Source organism: Macaca fascicularis, chromosome X (assembly GCF_037993035.2).
Source record: "Macaca fascicularis isolate 582-1 chromosome X, T2T-MFA8v1.1".
In the NCBI taxonomy this organism is placed as follows: domain Eukaryota; kingdom Metazoa; phylum Chordata; class Mammalia; order Primates; family Cercopithecidae; genus Macaca; species Macaca fascicularis.
In genome coordinates this window covers 100,193,778-100,211,135 of record NC_088395.1, presented here as the reverse complement: position 1 = coordinate 100,211,135, position 17,358 = coordinate 100,193,778, and the positions used below count along the sequence as shown (strand labels likewise).

The 17,358-nt window shown below is 35.9% G+C and overlaps 2 protein-coding genes across 5 annotated transcripts in view; one reads left to right on the top strand and one right to left on the bottom strand.

The window, feature by feature from the left end:
- The window catches only part of FAM133A (family with sequence similarity 133 member A), a 39,482-nt gene extending 26,232 nt beyond the window's left edge, over nucleotides 1–13,250 (bottom strand). Inside the window, exons 1-2 of one of the 4 annotated variants that reach the window (XM_045383152.3) lie at nucleotides 12,532–13,250; nucleotides 11,569–11,641 (exon numbers count right to left, since the gene is read on the bottom strand). The gene's annotated coding sequence lies outside the window, so the exon portion shown is untranslated. Of the gene's footprint in view, nucleotides 1–11,568; nucleotides 11,642–12,048; nucleotides 12,305–12,531 lie in introns of those variants that run through there. The other 3 variants (XM_045383154.3, XM_015444228.4, XM_045383153.3) reach the window with 3 other exon arrangements.
- On the top strand, nucleotides 12,736–15,396 carry NAP1L3 (nucleosome assembly protein 1 like 3). Its single transcript, XM_005594086.4, has one exon. The coding sequence runs from the start codon at nucleotides 13,013–13,015 to the stop codon at nucleotides 14,540–14,542; it is 1,530 nt and encodes a 509-aa protein (XP_005594143.3). The 5' UTR covers nucleotides 12,736–13,012; the 3' UTR covers nucleotides 14,543–15,396.
- The last annotated feature ends 1,962 nt before the right edge of the window (nucleotides 15,397–17,358 follow it).

The following is a 17,358-nucleotide window of genomic DNA, read 5'->3' as shown; positions in this document are numbered from 1 at the left end:
TTTCTTTTATTTTTTTCTTTTTTGGGGGGGGCAGGGGCATGGAGTCTCACTCTGTCACCCTGGCAGGAGTACGGTGGTGCCATCTAGGCTCACTGCAGCATCTGCCTCTCAGGTTCAAGTGATTCTCCTGCCTCAGCCTCCCGAGTAGCTGGGATGACAGGTGCCTGCCACCACGCCCAGCTAATTTTTGTATTTTCAGTGGAGACCAGGTTTCACCATGTTGGCCAGGCTGGTCTTGAACCCCTAACTTCAAGTGATCTGCCCACCTTGACCTCCCAAAGTGCTGGGATTACAGGCATGAGCCAGCATGCCCGGCAAAAGGGTTAATTTCAGAGTATGTATGTTGGAAGGGAAGCAAGAGAGCTTGAGGTTGGAAGATAAATGAAGGTGAGGTGAATAATCCATGTGCGAAGTGACAGAAGTCTAAACAGTGAAATGATGATTGGAACGTAAGACAGTGTAGAAGGGAACAATTATTAGAATATTCTATCAGTGTTCATGGCTATCTCTCTGAAATTTGCATACTATTAATTTTTCTTTTTACTATTTTATAATAATGTTGGTCCCATGACTTCAAATTTCAGTCCAGTAAGCATAAGTCTTACTGAATTAATAGTATCTCTTGGTAAGCATATTATAAATTTATAAGCATGCATAGATCATTTGTAGCTAAATTAGGTACACATCATTTGCAGAAAAAGTGCAATCTGCCTAGTGATTTTGTGATCAAGCAATATTTTATAGGTTGAAATTTCTTCAAATCATCACAAAACTATAGGAAAAAAGATATCGTAAAATTAAAATGGACATTTGTAGAAATTGGCTCAAGTTTTTCCTACAAGAGTAAAAATAAACTTATCAGAAGAATGATTAGCCAACTCACGATCTTCATTTTTCAGGCAAGAAAAGTCTCTAGAAGCAATAGTCATTTTCTCCATTAAAAACAGCTGTATGAGTCAATAAGCCAAAGAACAGAAGTTTTGAAATAAGAAGAAACAATTAAAATAAAAGTAATTTCACAGAACTTAGACAGTGAACATAATGGAGAGGAGGATAGTACTGCCTCTGATAACTTTATAGTCATCCCAAGAAAATACCATGCTATTTGGAAAGAACAATACATAAAAGCTTCAAATACCTATCAGAATAAAGCATAAACTCTTTAAAAATGGTACAATTTACATGGCACCCATGTATGATGATACCTCAGAGCAGCCTGTATGAGTGCTGTTCAAGTGAAAGATAGTTCCTACTTTGCAAAAGTAGTAATTGAAACACTGTTTCAGCTCTCTATATAAGCTTTGACCAAATAATGACCCAATTTAAGCAAACAATGTTATTCATTATTGTCTTAAATGTTTGTTTTCTTAATTATAAAAATAATACATGCTTGTTTTAAAAATTCAAAAAGTGATTCAGATAGAAAATAAAAAGTTAAAGCTTTTCCTTCAATCTAATTTCACTGGTTCGATGTATATATTGTCAGACATTTTTCTATGTAAATGAAAACAAACACACATGCACAAACATATATACATCTATATTTTTTATATAGATGGGATCAAATAATAGACATTGTCTCACAACTTACTTTTTTCATTTGAAACTCTATTATGGACATCTTTTTTTACATATTGAGAACCAGCTCTGTTGTTTTAAGTTACCAAGGCAGATATGTCCTTAAGCTCTGGTTTCTGGCATTTTCCCAACCATCTAAATGTTTCAATAACTGACTTTTGTATTTAAAAAATTTTGACTTCTTGCACAAAAAGAGGCACATAGTTCAATAGAGCAGAAGAGAAAATCAAAAAATTAATCCACATATCCACAGCCAACTGATTTTTGACAAAGGCTCCAAGAACACTTATTGGGAAAGGGCAGACTCTTCAATAAATAGTGCTGGGAAAACTGGATAACCATAGGCAGAAAACTGAAACTACACTCCCCCACCTCTCTCCCTATACAACAATAAACTCAAAATGGATCAGACTTAAATGTAAGACACAAGACAATAAATCTATTAGAAGAAAACATAGAGTAAATGCTTCAGGACACTGGTTTGGGAAAAGACTTTATGAATAAGACCTCAAGAACACAGGCGACAAAAGCAAAAATAAAAAAATAGGGCTATATCAAACTAAACAGCTTATGCACAGCAAAGTAAACAATCAACAGGCCGGGCGCGGTGGCTCAAACCTGTAATCCCAGCACTTTGGGAGGCCGAGACGGGTGGATCACAAGGTCAGGAGATCGAGACCATCCTGCCTAACATGGTGAAACCCCATCTCTACTAAAAAATACAAAAAACTAGCCGGGCGAGGTGACGGGCGCCTGTAGTCCCAGCTACTCGGGAGGCTGAGGCAGGAGAATGGCGTGAACCCGGGAGGCGGAGCTTGCAGTGAGCTGAGATCCGGCCACTGCACTCCAGCCTGGGCGACAGAGCAAGACTCCGTCTCAAAAAAAAAAAAAAAAAAAAAAAATCAACAATGTGAAAAGTCTACCTAGAGAATGGGAGAAAATATTTGCAAACTATTCATCCAACAGGGAATTAATATCCAGAATATGCAAATAACTCAAAACGGCAAAAAAAAAAAAAAGTTTTTTTCAAAAATTGGCAAATTATCTGAACAGACACTTCAAAAGAAGACATACAAATGGCCAACAAATATATGAAAACATGTTCAACATCACTAATCATCAGGGATATGCAAATCAAAACCACAAAGAGATATCATCTCACCCCAGTTAGGATGGCTATTATAAAAAAGATAAAAATTAACAAATGCAGGTGACGATGTATAGAAAAGGGAACTCATACATTTTAAGTAGTAATGTAAACTAATACAGCCACTGGAGAACAGTATGGAGGTTCCTCAAAAAACAAGCATGTATTATTTTTATAATTATAATAGAAATATGACTTGACTTTCCAAAGAAAAGTATCTTTTAAACAACAAAGAAATTGGAGGGAAGTTGTTTTCAGTAATTTACGAGACAGGAAAATGCAATGTGGCAAGTTTGATTATGCTTAATTCAAGCAACAGATTCTGATAAGAATAAAAGTAATTGGGTCATTAGGGTAGCCATTTTATGAGATATTCAGAGTACTGTTTATTAAAATAAGAAGCTCTGGTAATTTGATCTATATTTTCCTTTAAATGCTCATTATATGTAAAGCAATTTTGCAATAATTATCTAGGAATATTGTCCTTTAGAAATAAAATACTAATGAAATAAAAGGGTTAAATAAACAGACATTTTAATTTAATATTAAGTGTGGATCATCATTAGATTCCAAAATTTTTCTCCTGAAGACTCTGTGTGTCCTCCTAACTGTTAATAGTTTATGAGGTGTTACTATTTAGAAGTTGGTTGGCAAAACACCAATTCTTTAAAACCTGAAAATTTAGTAAACTAATGTAATTTGTTGCATAACAATTATGCATCAGTAAATCAGGCACAATTAAGAGACAATTGTTAAATTAGAATGCAATTAAAGGCTAAAACAAATTTTATTTGAACAGCAAGTAAAAAATGGTACTGCTGGCTGAACGTGGTGGCTCACTCCTGTAATCCCAGCACTTTGGGAGGCCGAGGCAGGGGAATCACTGGAAGTCAGGAGTTCGGGACCAACTGACCAACAGGGTTAATCCCCATTTCTATCAAAAATACAAAAATTAGCTGGGCGTGGTGGTGAATGCCTGTAATCCCAGCTACTTGGGAGGCTGAGGCAGGAGAATGGCTTGAACCCGGGAGGTGGAGGTTGCAGTGAGCCGAAATCACACTATTGCACTCCAGCATAGGCAACAAGAGCAAAAGTTTGTCTCAAAAAAAAAAAAAAAAAAAATTGGTACTGCTGCAAGGAAGCCAGTTCATTTGTTTAAGAAGTTAATTAGTACAGTACTAAATGTATTCTTGTGCAGAGCAATTCTCTGAGAGAGGACAGAGGATTATAAATAAAAAAATATCTTGGTCCGTCTCCTAGGTAAATTTAAAATATACATAGGAAAAGAACATGTGTGTGTACACGCAACAAATGATGTATGTGGCTCTGTTATAATGTTTATCATAAAGCACACAAAAATGTAATACACCCCAAGCAAATAAGCTCTGAAGGAAAGACAGAGTTAAAGAACTATGTTCCATTGGGTAACTATTCCTGGAGAAGATAAGTTTAGTAAAAACTGTTTGGACATGCACCATGTTATAAGAATTTTACATGTACTATGTCATTTCAAGCTCACCATTGCTCTGTGAGGTGGGCACTATTATTATCCCCATTCTACAGATGAGGAAATTGAGGCATAGAGAGTGAAGAAATTTGCCCACGGTCACTAGAGGGTAAAGGACACAGCTTGTACTTATACACTGGTTTGATTCCAGACAGTGGAGTATCACTAAAAGTTTAGGATTAGAGGAAGGATATAAGTGTTTTCAGAAAGACCTTTCTAAGAACTATGTATAGCATATCTGAGAGGCTAAGGAGCAGTTTGGGGGCTGCTACAAGCAGATTGGTCAACTAGTCTAACATTTACATAATTTTCTTTTCATGTCATATTTAATCTTTCTTACAAAGAAGGCTATAACACATTCTCATGATGTAAATAATGAAACAGTTTTAATTAAGGTATCCAGTTACCTCTAAACAAACAAACAAAAATACTCATTCTTTCAGATAGACAAATGCTGGTTATAAGAGAAGACAGACAAACGTGGTCAATATTATCATTTTAAAATTTTGTTTACACCTGTTTTAAGAGAGTTGCTAAATCAAAGTAATGAATCTAGAGAATGCATGCCTCTATTTCTTCTTTCTCTGAGAAGCAGATTTTTTAACCAAAAGCAACAATTAGTGCATTGACATCTTGTTTGTTTACTCACTTCTTAGAGAATTGTGAAGTGTTAGCTATCATTCCCTTGAAAGTATCAACAGCAGATTTGCTGAAGCATTAGTCTATACTACATACTAAACATATACTTTCATAGAAACATCTACCAGAATGGAGAACTATTTTTTTTCTCAGAGGAGGTACCTAATGAAATTAATTAAATATATTTGGATATTCTGGAAAAAATTCGGCAGAAAATGTCACTTTGGGCTTCTTCTAGTTTGTCCAAATAAATTGCAAAATGGGGAAATAGCCATTGCATAGATAGAGAGATAGATAGATAGATCTAAGATATCATATAAGATATATACATATATATCATATGCACATAAGATATATCTATCTATAGTAAGCATTTTTCATTTTTCAAAGTCTGGATTTTTCCTTCCTTTTTAGTAAAATTAAATAAAATACTTTCAAACTTGCAATAAAAAGGTCTGCTTTACTTGAATTTTAGGATAGAAATTCTTCAGATGAGTACTACAGGCAAAAAAATCTTCATTACCCTTGTAAAAATATTCTTCTGTGATGTGGTTTTACATTTTGAAAAATACATGCTGTTTGTACATTCAAAACTAGCATTAGCAACAAAAGCAAAAATAGACGAAAGGCATCACATCAAACTAAAAATGTTCCTAAAATAAAGGAAGTAAATGAGTAAAGAGGCAACATATGGAATGGCAGAATATATTTGCAAACCAAACATATGATAAGGGGTTAAATATTCAAAATGTATAAGGAACTCATCAAACAACTCAGTAATTTAAAAAAATATAATTTAAAAAATGGGCAAAAGATCTGAAGAGAGGTTTTTCAAAAGGCATACAAATGGCCAATAGGTATATGAAAAAACATTTGACATCACTAATCAGGTAAACGCAAATTGAAACCATAATGAGATATCATCTCACGCCTGTTAGGATAGCTATTATCAAAAAGACAAAAGTTAAGTGTTGGTGAGAATGTGGAGAAAAGCTAACCCTTGTAAACTGTTGCTGGTAAGGTGAATTAGTATAGCCATTATGGAAAACAGTATGGACATTCCTCAAAACTACCTTAAGAATGGAACTACCATATGATCTAGTAATCCCAGTACTGAGTATATATCCAAAGGATATGAAATCAATACATTGAAGAGATATCTGTACTCCCATTTTCATTGCAGCATTATGTACAATAGCCAAGATATGGAATAAACCTAAGTGTCCATCAATTGATAAATGGATAAAGAAAATATTGTATATATACACAATGAAGTATTGATCAGAATTTAAAAAGGGAAATCTTGTCATTTGTGGCAACATACATAAACCTGGAGAACAATATGCTAAGTGAAATAAGCCAGGCACAGAAAGACAAATACCACGTGATCTCACTTACATGTGGAGCATAAAAATGTCACATTCATAGAAACAAAGAGTAAAATGGTGGTTACCAGACGATTGGGAGTTGGGGGTTTGAGGAGCTACTGTTCAAAAGACACAACATGGCCTGGCACAGTGGCTCATGCCTGTAATCCCAGCAATTTGGGAGACCAAGGCGGGTGGATCATGAGATCAGGAGATGGAGACCATCCTGGCTAATATGGTGAAACCTCATCTCTACTTAAAAAAAAAAAAAAAAAGGAAAAGAAAAGAAAAATTAGCCAGGTGTGGTGGTATGCACCTGTAGTCCCAGCTACTCGGGAGGCTGAGGCAGGAGAATCACTTGAACCCGGGAGGTGGAGGTTGCCGCAAGCCGAGATGGCAAACTGCACTCCAGCCTGGGCGACAAAGCGAAAAAAAAAAAAAAAAAAAAAAGACACAACATTTCAGCTAGACAGGAGGGAGGTAAGAGAGATTTTGAGGGTTCTCACCAGAAAAAAATAAGTATTTAAGGTAACATATATGTTAAAATGCTTGATTTAGTCATTCAATAATGTATACATATACCAAAACATCATGTTATATGGCAAAAATATATGTAATTTTTACATGACAATTAAATTTTCTTTAAAAAAATAGCGCTATGTTAAATATCCAAATTGGGAAATAATTTTCCTTACCTTACATTGCATTAATTTTAACTTCCCTTTTAAACGCCATGCAGTTAAGGGTATAGTGCTAGAAATGCAATTCAGAAATGGTTCCTTAAAAAATAAAAATCTATAACAACATACCATTTTCTGTTCATTTGAGTATATCCATATTATAAGAATAAGTATAAAATGAAATATTTTTGTTTGAAAACCACTGCTATCGTTTAAAATGTTATAAAACAGCAAATGTTTTATTTACTACTATTAATAATAGCAACATCATAACAACCAATGTTTTATTATTATTCTTTTTTGAACCATAATTTATTAACAGCTTGAATATACTTTCTACTTAATATTTCCATTTTAGCAAGTAGGTCTCTCTTTATCAGATGTGAGAAAAACAGGGCATTATTTGTGCTCCTGAATAATGCTAACTACCATTCTTGTGGCTGGGCTGTAGACATCTACACACTGGCAACTCCACAAAATAGAAGAACATTTATGTTTTTTTTGTTGTTATTTCTGTTCTAGGTTTTTACTGCTGTTATCTGACCCTCTATCTCACATAGTTGGGAGCAGAAGTGAAAGGTCAAGGATGAAGATCCAGCTCCTGTGACTGTCTCCATTGTAATGAAATTCTGTTATCACACAATTTTGTTCTCATTCTTTCTCAAATGTATCTAACAAATGGATAACTACCGATTGTGTCATTAAAATCAGTACACAAAGGAACAGATTAGAGAGTCCAACACAGACCCACATATACAAGGACAGCTAATTTTTGACAAATGTGCAAAGGCAAGTCAGTGGTGAAAAGACAGTCTATTCAACAAACAGTGCTGGAAAAACTGTATATCTACATCAAAAGAAATAAACCTTCAATCCATACCTTGTACTTTTCGCAAAAATGTATCACACTTAAATGCAAAACCTAAAAGTATAAAACTTAAAAAAAAAAGGAAGAAAATAATTGTGACTTTGGGTTAAGCAAAGATTTCTAAGAGATGACACCCAAAGTATGTTCCATAGAAGAAAAACAAGATAAATTGTACTTCATCAAAATTGCAAACTTCTTATCCCAATTACCTTGATTTGACCATTACACATTGTATTCATGTATTAAAATCACATGTGCCCCAAAATATGATGTATGATGTATCAATATAAAAATTACTAATGTTTCCTCTTTAAAAACAGTAAAAGACACCCTTAAGAGAATTCAAAGAAAATATGCAGTCTGAGAGAAAATATTTGCAGAAGTTATAACTGACAAAGAACTTGCATCCAGAGTATATAAAGAACTCTCAAAGAAATATAAATTAAGATCACAATGAAATACTACTGAATACTTATTAGAATGGCTAACTTTTAAAACACTGCCCATATCAAATGTTAGCACTGTTGGTGGAAATGCAAAACAACCACTTTGGAAAATAGGTAATTTCTTAAAAAGTGAAACATACACCTACCATGTGATCTAGTCATTCCACTCCTATGTATTTTGCTAAAAGAAATTAAAACATATGTCCATACAAAACTTATATACAAATGATCATAGCAGGCTTATTTGTAGTAGCCCAGAACTCAAAACAACAAAAATGCCCATCAACAAATCATAGTATTGCCAAGTAATGAATAATTACTCGGCAGTAAACAGGAAAAGTAAACTCCTGATACACACAACCACATGGGTAAATTTCAAAATAATTCTGCAAAGACAGGCAAAAAGAGGAACATACTACATTATTCCACTTATATAAAATTTTAGAAAATGCAAATTCATCTATAGGAACAGAAAACAGATTAGCTATTGTCTAGGGACAAGAGGAGGGATTCAAAGGCATATGAGGAAACTTTCAGGGATGATACAATTTTCATTATTTTGTCTGTGGTGATACTTTCACAGATAGACACATTTGTTGTGTGCCTATTATACATCAATAAAATGGTTTTTTAAAAAGAATTAACTTGTATATTCAGATAAAACTTGTCCAAGAAGAACAGGAGGAAGAGTCATTCAAAAATAAATGAACTTGCAATGCTTCGCTTCTTAGATACCTACAAAAAAAGATAATGCTGCTACACGTGTCATTATACACTTTGTGTGTTTGTGTGGCAGGAGTGGGTGGTGGAAGGGATTGTGTGTATATTCATATTAAGGGAGGTATCAACAGATGTTAATGTACTATGTTCAGTCTGAGTATACTATCAGATTCTGTGTTATGTATCATCTCATGTAGAAGCATTAACATTTAGCCGCCCTCCCACAAAAAAATCATCTAGTAATTGAACAAAGAACATATCACTATGCAAATAATTTATATATAACCTTATTAAGAAAAATAAGTATATGATATGATAAAACTAATATGTACATTTCACAGTAGAACAAATAGGATATAATGCAGCAATTAAATTGATTATGAAGAAAAAGCTTATTTTATTTTAGATACCTACTACATAAAATTAAATAAACTAATCAACCAAAAAAAAGCTACAAAAATAAAAGTGTGTTACAAGATACTTATGGATACACAATTAAAGTAGAGAATTGTGATTAGAAAAAATCATCTACTTTCAACATTTTCATTGCCTATATCTAGGAAAAAATAATTCCAAATTGAAAATCACAATTGTTGATTAATACATTATTTTTATATGATGTTTTTGTAAGCTTTTTTCTATTTTTCATCTCCATGTTCCATTCCAAACTTTTCCAGGATCAGTGTGAGTGGTTAAGTAGTTATCCGTAATCCTTGAAAAGCATCCAAAAAAACCCCCAAGCATCCCCCCAAAAAAAACCCAACCAATTTTAATATGAAATTTAGTCACATTTGCCCAATATCATGCATTATTTCCTGAAGAAATCATAGTTGTCTTAAGTAAGTCAAGGCCAAAATCATTTTACCTTTAGGATTTCACCATTGATTAACTTCTTGCTTAATTCAGTAGAAAACAAAAAATATGAATAGACAGTTCTCAAATAAACATAAACATATGAAAACACAATCTTACCACTAATCTAAGAAATACAAATACTAATATTGATAAATTAATTTGGAGATGTTGATTACAAATGTAAATGTAAGTAGTGATTACTTCTCAGTTTTATTTTGAGTTACTTTTAATTTCTTCTTTGTATTTCAATGTATTGTCTGACTTTATCAATGAACACATATCATTTTCACAAAATGTAAAGTTATCTTAACACCGACTCATTAGTTGTTTGCAACTAATGGATCAGAAAATAATTTAGAAACAGACCCAAGCAATTTATTTAATGTGATCAAAGTAGCATTTCAAGTAAGCAGGAGATAGAAAGATTACCAAATAAATGGTACTAGAAGAATTAGCTAGCTAATAAAAATAAGTATTTTAAAAATCTGGATCCCTACCTCATGACTCACTCTAAAATACTAATTCCTGATGCTACAAAGTTTAAAACATAAGAGCATACTTTTTGTAAAATCTCCATAATTTAAAAAGAAATAGTGAGTCTCAGAACAATATTTATGGTATAACACCATTGATGTAAATCATTGTTTCTATAACATATGCTTTGATTAAAATTATTCATCGAAAGGATATGCACTTAGTAAGTTTCATTCACCATTATACTACAATTCTCTACCACATTTGCCCAGCATACGACAGGCACAAAAATATATTAGCTGAATGACAAAAAAAATGAACCTTTATGCACTGTTGGAACTGTAAATTGTGATAATCATTCTGCAGAGAGTTTGGCAATATGTATACAATAATAATTCCATAATATGAAATGATCATTCCCAGGCCATTCATTTCTAGGAATTTATCTTATGACCAATTTTCAGAAGTGCATAGAAATATATGCTTTAGGTATCCAGGGACACTTTTATTATAGCAGGAAAATAGTATGTATATAAGGGGAGAGATGGTATAGAAATAGCCACCCTATAAGAGGAATCTGTTCAAATAAATTAAGGCAATTATTTCCATGGAATATGCACTTATTTAAAAATAAGATGTTGATCATTTGCCATGAAAATATAGCCATTAGTAACTGATAAATTAAATGAAAAGACTACAAAACATAATATGGTATCACATAGATAAAGCAGTATACATAAATAGGCAGGTATGTATATGCACAAGGAAATTTCTAGAAGGAAGTGCATCAAAATGCTAGTAATTCTTATCATTTGGTGGTTAAGATTGTGTGTTTTTACTACTGTTGGAATTTTCTGTATTGAGGTTTTATCTTTGCAATGTTCACAGACTTTGACAATTAGAGATATGCAATAAAAGTAAATGCATTTATGAGACAGAAAAGCATTTCATAACTTTTAAAAACGTGACTACATGACAAAGCACAAATTCTATAAAGATTAATCTAACTTTAATACAGTTCCTCATTTGAAATGAATAATTTATCATATTTCATATTTTAATTTACAACTTGTATTCTATGACCAGGTTAAGATAGTTAATGTGGTTAAGTAGGCTATTGTCTACATTAGTATGCCAAATTACCTCTGTGGATTTTCCTGTTTCCATAGAATTATCAAGATTATTATCTAAAATAAATCTCTAAATGACTGCATCCTGTAAACTTTTATTCAGATGGAGATGAGTAATTTTTGTCATTCTTTAAAATGTGCTAAATATGATCCTTACCTTTCAATGAAAAGTAAATACTCGTCTTTTTTATTGTACCAAGGTAGTTGTTCTGTAGCAGAAAAAAAAAATCCTGTAAATAAAAATAACAAATACCCGTTTTTAAACTTCATTTTGCAAAAGTTTATTCACATATTACTGGACTTGTAAATCATACTATAGTATGGCTAGAATTTTACAACATTAGAAGGAAATTGGTGGCAGATGACATCGCATACACTGACAGAAGATGCACATTCATTAGCACAAATTCCCCCTCCCATCCCACTGTTCTTGGAATTGAAACCTGCTGCACAAAAGTATAACGCAAATCATTTGCTTTTTAACAATACTACCTAACATTTAATACACTCTTTGTTTTATCTACAAGGTTGTTGCAAGCATTGAGAAGGGCTACGTGGCAAGTTAGCAGCAAGGTTGGGGTATATAATATGCCAGCCTAAAAAGAGAAATATAATAAAAATGGTGTAACTGACTCACGGCAACATGGGTTCGCAAACCTTGTAGATGGATATAAACCAGGCTTGCCAAACATCACAGACAGCACTTATTAAATCAGCTTCGTGGAATGCAATACGCCTGCTGTCTAGTCCCTCCCCCCTCTGCCAATAACCGACTCTCCCCTTTTTTATCCAGTGTAAAAATACTGCTCATAGAATATTTAGAGAAAATCGTTTTGTTTTTAAATCGTCCACAGTCACACTACCCAATGACGCCATTTGGACCATTTTCATTCAATTTTTTTTTTTTTCTTTTACAGATTTTTGTCAAGAGACCCGTGACAAACTAAACGGGAATTCAGGATGGGCGGATGGGAGAAGGAAGACACGCCTCTTCTGCCCTTGTTAGGAACTATGGCTGGTATTTTTACCTCATGTCTACGCTTTTTTTTCCTCTTTTAATTATAAAACTATAAATATAGACTTTTTGGGGGGCTCGGGGACACCTTCCAGGGGGTCGCACCTCAGCCGGCGAGCAGCGTCTGGGAAGGTGGGCGGAGCCAGGAGTAGTGGCGTTTGGCCGTTCGTTGGGCGTACGGTTTGTCAATTAAGGTGGACCAGCAAATGAGGAGCGAACTAAAGGCACACTGGGAACGAAATTAACGGGAGGTCTGACTGCGAGGGGAGGGGGCTCGCGATCTAAAACGAGAAGAGATCTCGGGGTCTCATACTGCGCCATTCGGCTGCGGTACATCTCGGCACTGTGTAGCTGCAGCCGGGAGAGGCCTTGCCGCCACCGCTGTCGCCCAGGCCTCCACTGCCGCTGCCACCTCAGCGCCGGCCTCTGCATCCCCAGCTCCAGCTCCGCTCTGCGCCGCTGCTGCCATCGCCGCTGCCACCTCCGCAGCCCGGGCCTCCGCCGCCGCCACTCAAGCATCCGTGAGTCATTTTCTGCCCATCTCTGGTCGCGCGGTCTCCGCGGTAGAGTTTTTCAGGCTTGCAAGATGGCAGAAGCAGATTTTAAAATGGTCTCGGAACCCGTCGCCCATGGGGTTGCCGAAGAGGAGATGGCTAGCTCGACTAGTGATTCTGGGGAAGAATCTGACAGCAGTAGCTCTAGCAGCAGCACTAGTGGCAGCAGCAGCGGCAGCAGCAGTAGCGGCAGCAGCAGCAGCAGCAGCGGCAGCGGCAGCAGCAGCAGCAGCGGCAGCACTAGCAGCCGCAGCCGCTTATATAGAAAGAAGAGGGTACCTGAGCCTTCCAGCAGGGCGCGGCGGGCCCCCTTGGGAACAAATTTCGTGGATAGGCTGCCTCAGGCAGTTAGAAATCGTGTGCAAGCGCTTAGAAACATTCAAGAAGAATGTGACAAGGTAGACACCCTGTTCTTAAAAGCAATTCATGATCTTGAAAGAAAATATGCTGAACTCAACAAGCCTCTATATGATAGGCGGTTTCAAATCATCAATGCAGAATACGAGCCTACAGAAGAAGAATGTGAATGGAATTCAGAGGATGAGGAGTTCAGCAGTGATGAGGAGGTGCAGGATAACACCCCTAGTGAAATGCCTCCCTTAGAGGGTGAGGAAGAAGAAACCCCTAAAGAAAACCCAGAGGTGAAAGCTGAAGAGAAGGAAGTTCCTAAAGAAATTCCTGAGGTAAAAGATGAAGAAAAGGAAGTTCCTAAAGAAATCCCTGAGATAAAGGCTGAAGAAAAAGCAGATTCTAAAGCAGACTGTATGGAGGCAACCCCTGAAGTAAAAGAAGATCCTAAAGAAGCCCCCCAGGTAAAGGCAGATGATAAAGAACAGCCTAAAGCAACAGAGGCTAAGGCAAGGGCTGCAGTAAGAGAGGCTCATAAAAGAGTTCCTGAGGAAAGGCTTCAGGACAGTGTAGATCTTAAAAGAGCTAGGAGGGGAAAGCCTAAAAGAGAAGACCCTAAAGGCATTCCTGACTATTGGCTGATTGTTTTAAAGAATGTTGACAAGCTCGGGCCTATGATTCAGAAGTATGATGAGCCCATTCTGAAGTTCTTGTCGGATGTTAGCCTGAAGTTCTCAAAACCTGGCCAGCCTGTAAGTTACACCTTTGAATTTCATTTTCTACCCAATCCATACTTCAGAAATGAGGTGCTGGTGAAGACATATATAATAAAGTCAAAACCAGATCACAATGATCCCTTCTTTTCTTGGGGATGGGAAATTGAAGATTGCAAAGGCTGCAAGATAGACTGGAGAAGAGGAAAAGATGTTACTGTGACAACTACTCAGAGTCGCACAACTGCTACTGGAGAAATTGAAATCCAGCCAAGAGTGGTTCCTAATGCATCATTCTTCAATTTCTTTAGTCCTCCTGAGATTCCTATGATTGGGAAGCTGGAACCACGAGAAGATGCTATCCTGGATGAGGATTTTGAAATTGGGCAGATTTTACATGATAATGTCATCCTGAAATCAATCTATTACTATACTGGAGAAGTCAATGGTACCTACTATCAATTTGGCAAACATTATGGAAACAGGAAATACAGAAAATAAGTCAATCTGAAAGATCTTTCAAGAATCTTAAAATCTCAAGAAGTGAAGCAGATTCATACAGCCTTGAAAAAAGTAAAACCCTGACCTGTAACCTGAACACTCTTATTCCTTATAGTCATGTTTTTGTGGTTTCTTGGTAGTCTGTATTTTAAAAATTGTCCTAAAAAGTGTCTAAGCGCCAGTTTATTCTATCTAGACTGTTGTAGTATAATATTCTTCAAAATATGTAAGCTGTGGTCAATTATCTAAAGCATGTTAGTTTGGTGCTACAGTGTTGATTTTTGTGATGTCCTTTGGTCATGTTTCTGTTAGACTGTAGCTGTGAAACTGTCACAATTGTTAACTGAAACAAATATTTGCTTGAAAAAAAAAAGTTCATGAAGTACCAATGCAAGTGCTTTATTTTTTTCTTTTTTCCAGCCCAGAAGACTAAGCGTTTAAATCTGCTTGCACTAGCTGTGCCTTCATTAGTTTGCTATAGAAATCCAGTACTTATAGTAACTAAAACAGTGTATTTTGAAGTTTGACTGCTTGAAAAAGATTAGCATACATTTAAGAATGTCAAGACCACATTTGATTCAACTGAGACCTTGTGTATGTGACATATAGTGGCCTATAAATTTAATGATAATGATGTTACTGTTTACCACTGAGGTGTTAATATGACATAGTATTTTTTAAAAAGTTTCTTCATCTTATATTGTGTAATTGTAAACTGAAGATACCATGTTTTCTTTGTATTATGTTCTACCTTCCCTTTCACTGAAAATGATCACTTCATTTGATACTGTTTTTCATGTTCTTTTATTGCAACTTAAAATAAATAAATATTAAAGTGTGTTATACTATGAAAATCTAGCCTTTTCTCCTGACTATAAAAGAGGGATGCTTATCATAGAAAAAAGTAGAGGATCACAAGGAAGGGGACAATTTAATAAAAAGATAACTATTATTAACATTCTGATGTATTTCCCACATCTTAGCTTTTCTGTTGGAGGACACTCATTCAAGATTTTGGAGAGCAATGGGACAAGGAGAAGGAACAGGGCATGGAGGGAAAGGAAGGGAAAGGTAGAAGAGGGTGGGGATGGGTAAGGGAGGAGGGAGAAAGGAGGGGTGGAGGAGAAAGAAGAGAGAGGTGAAAAAGGGAAAGGGAGGAAGGTGGGTAAGGGAGGAGGGAAAAAGGAGGGATGGAGAAGAAAGGTGAAAAAGGGAAAGGGAGGAAGGTGGGTAGCAGAAGGAATGGAGGGGGCAAAGGGAACTGGAGAGAAGAGGGGAGGGAGAGCAGGAGTACCTCACTCACAACGCCACTTATATGTAAGACAAGCTATGGAAGGTCACACTACCTTGACTCATTTTTTCTTACAGGTGACACCATGCTTTCATCTCTTCACCATGCAGCTGATCACAGAGAGATCCTAAGATTTTGCTTTGAGATAAGTGTGAGGAGGTTCCCTCACACTTAAACTCAGTTTACCAGGGAGTTTGCACTGGACATAAAGGGAAAAGCACAACATATAATAAAGTGGTGTCTTATTTCACATTTGTCATTTCTGGGTCCACATATGTTTTCCTTGAAAACCTCATAGGAAACTGTAGCCAAAGTAAGACAGGATTTTAGAATTTCTGGCTCTCTAGGCATAAAATGATCTATAATAGTCTTCCATACCACACCATATATAGTTTAGCATCTTTTATTCTGCTTAACAATAGTCACTCCCCAATTTCTATAATGTAAAAATATTAAAACCGATGTCATATTTAACCAACCACGTGTTCAGATAGTTAGGTTTACTTTATGATTTTCCACAACATGAGGAAGCAAATTATTGTTTCTAGCAATACCACAGCGTTTTTTGTTTTGTTTTGTTTTGTTTTTGTTTTGTTTGTTTGTTTTGAGACAGAGTTTCACTCTTATTGCCCAGGGTGGAGTGCAACCTCCGCCTCCTGGGTTCAAGTGATTCTCCTGCCTCAGCCTCCCAAGTAACTGGGATTACAGGCATGTGCCACCACACCCAGCTAATTTTGTATTTTTAGTAGAGACGGAGTACCTCCGCGTTGGTCAGGCTGGTCTTGAACTCCCGACTTCAGGTGATCTGCCCACCTCAGCCTCCCAAAGTACTGGGATTACAGACATGAGCCACTGTGTCTAGCCCACTGCATTTTTTTTTTTTACAGTGCCTATTTTATTTTTGAGATTTTTGCATCCATGAAGAATGGATATGGCAGATTCACTTATATGCCAAAACTAAAATGAAGAATGTAACAAATATAGTGTACCTGGCTCCTGATGCATAGGTACCCAAATTGGATAAAAACTGTACTTGCCAGACATCACAAAGAGCAGAGCCCTTAAAACTTCTGCATAGGATGCAATATACTTTTTGCATCTTAGAACTCTTAGCAAAGTATTTAACACCTTCCCTTTCTGTGTTCTCCATATTAAAGGAACACATGTTATTATAGAATATTTGCAAAATAGAAGCAGAAATGCAGAAGATAAAAATCACTCAGAAGCACACTATACTAAGATACGCTCTTTTGTGGATTAGTGTATTTTTTCCCAGTTTATCTCTTGATAAGGTTTTATTACTGCTCTTTTTAACTTTAAAGTTAGATCTAGGGACGGGGCAGGGTTTCAGAGAGCCAAAGATTTATGCATCAGTAAAATGGGACACCGGAAATGCAATCAGCCAGTAGTAGATGCTTCAGCCACCTCTGCATGTTAAGGAAGATGGGTAGAGCCAGAAAACTCGTGGGCTGGCACACGTATTGGGCTGCATGTTTGCCCATCACACTGGCTCAGACAATGAATG